Raw genomic sequence first — 1,755 nt, forward strand, 5'->3', positions numbered from 1 at the left:
TCGTGCCTTAGACATTTTCCTCCATGCCACCTCCAACGTATGATGAGTCGGGAGAGTGATACGCTGGGTATACTCGGTGGCTGCATTAACCTGACTCCGGCGATAGTCGTCGCATAATCTCGTCTTATCCGGTTGTCTGACCGGAAAGCGCTTAGAGATGACGTGGCGACCGAACCTCTGGAATGCCTCCTCGTGGCTGTATGGACCCTCCATGAGTCCCGACTCTACCTCAGCTAGGGTGGCTGTCCAAATCTCCTCGTCGAACTCTCCTAGACGGATCTCGTTCAAGGTTTTTCTCATGGATGACGAGGCTTCGTCCAAGAGCTGAGACGCTGTCAACTTCTTCTTCTTCGTCGTCTTCTTCTTATTGGATTCCTTCGGGTCAGGATTTGACTTGAGCGGGGCGAAGACCCCCTTTATCTCCGGCATCTTGCCGATCACAGGCAGACCCTGTTGTATGTCCTTAGCCAGCTGGGTATCCGAGTATTGTGTCAGCTGTATGAGCTCTTGTAAGAGAGGTAGGTTCAGGTGGCCGCTTATGGAGCGGACTCCTGGGTCCATCTGGCAGCGCCAGATCTCGGCTGTAGGCCCCAACTCGGAGGCCCTGGCTCGCAGAGAGCCTAAGAGGCTGCGCCTCTCTTTGTTGACGACCTCACTGGTCGCCGAAGATTGGTAGTCAATCGCTGCCAACAGAGAATCCGGTAGCGAGGGTTTGCTGTCAAGCGGATGGGCCCTGACTCGAGCTTGAGCTGCGTGGGCTTTGGCGTCTCCATCCACCGAAAATTCCCGAATTTTTGCAGTGTCGACCTTTGCCGAACTATAATAAAATATGGGCTCATCCCGGCCCTCTTTCGCCAGGATCTCAGTGAGAGCGTCTATAGCCATGGCCTTTAGACGAGTCGGGGTTGTGTGGGCTTTCTTCCCACGAGGAGCTCTGGCATTCCATTGATGCCGACGTTTCCCCATTGGACAGAATAAGCTTGATAGAGACAGTGTCTATCGATGAGTGATCCCCCCTCGGTACTACTCAACTCAACAACATATCATAGTAGGGAAAGAAGAGGAGTATCCACCGGGAACAACGCACTCGCGAGTACGAACTGGTGAGGTGAGGAGGGTGAGGTGGGGTGCTCACTTGGGGGGTCCCTTCGTCTTGTCGGCTTCTTTACGAGGCCTCTTCCCACTGTAACTATTACGATAACCAGCGTTTGAGCCCCACCACGACTTCTTCTTCTTCTCCTTGTGGCTTATGGCGTCGTTGCAGGCCCTCAGAGCATCGTTTTCGGAGAAGTCCGAGAGGAGTCTTAGTTCATTGGCCGGGTCTCCCCCTCGTCGAAGCGCCTCGGCGACTCTGTTGCAGGTCTTGCGATGATAGAATAATCCAGCTACAGGACCGCCCTGACGAGAGGAGAAGGAAAGCGAGTTGACTGCGAACATGGTGTTGGTGAGATGGCTCATAAGCCAACTTATCTCGACAGTGGGGGAGTCGGGAAAGTAGGTTGATAGCAGGGCTGTCGAGAAGGCCCAACGCATCAGACAGACCACCATATCCGACATCAATAGGTTATCTTCATCGACCTTCTCGTTCTCAGAGGCGAACTTGCGGAGTGGTGTCGTCAATAGATGCACAGTTCTTGCCACACCAGGTGGTGCCCAGCAGACTTCTTGAATATAGCGGTCAGAGGGGTGCAAGTCGTAGGAGATGCCCCTTAGGTGAGGTGACTTTTTTGAGAGATCGGCTAACGTCACCACCGG

The 1,755-nt window shown here is 53.8% G+C and overlaps 2 protein-coding genes across 2 annotated transcripts; both read right to left on the reverse strand.

Moving 5' to 3' along the window:
* Nucleotides 1–141: 141 nt before the first annotated feature.
* On the reverse strand, nucleotides 142–885 carry Pmar_PMAR024433 (hypothetical protein; the record flags this gene model as incomplete). The annotated part of the gene is made up of 1 exon (XM_002767629.1): nucleotides 142–885. A coding segment is annotated over one exon (744 nt), but the record flags the coding sequence as incomplete, so codon positions are not given.
* Nucleotides 886–1,131: 246 nt separating this feature from the next.
* Nucleotides 1,132–1,437, reverse strand: Pmar_PMAR024434 (hypothetical protein; the record flags this gene model as incomplete). The annotated part of the gene is made up of 1 exon (XM_002767630.1): nucleotides 1,132–1,437. The coding sequence occupies one exon, from the start codon at nucleotides 1,435–1,437 to the stop codon at nucleotides 1,132–1,134; it is 306 nt and encodes a 101-aa protein (XP_002767676.1).
* Between the last annotated feature and the right edge of the window lie 318 nt (nucleotides 1,438–1,755).

Source organism: Perkinsus marinus (genome assembly GCF_000006405.1).
Source record: "Perkinsus marinus ATCC 50983 genomic scaffold scf_1104296970364, whole genome shotgun sequence".
NCBI lineage: Eukaryota > Perkinsozoa > Perkinsida > Perkinsidae > Perkinsus > Perkinsus marinus.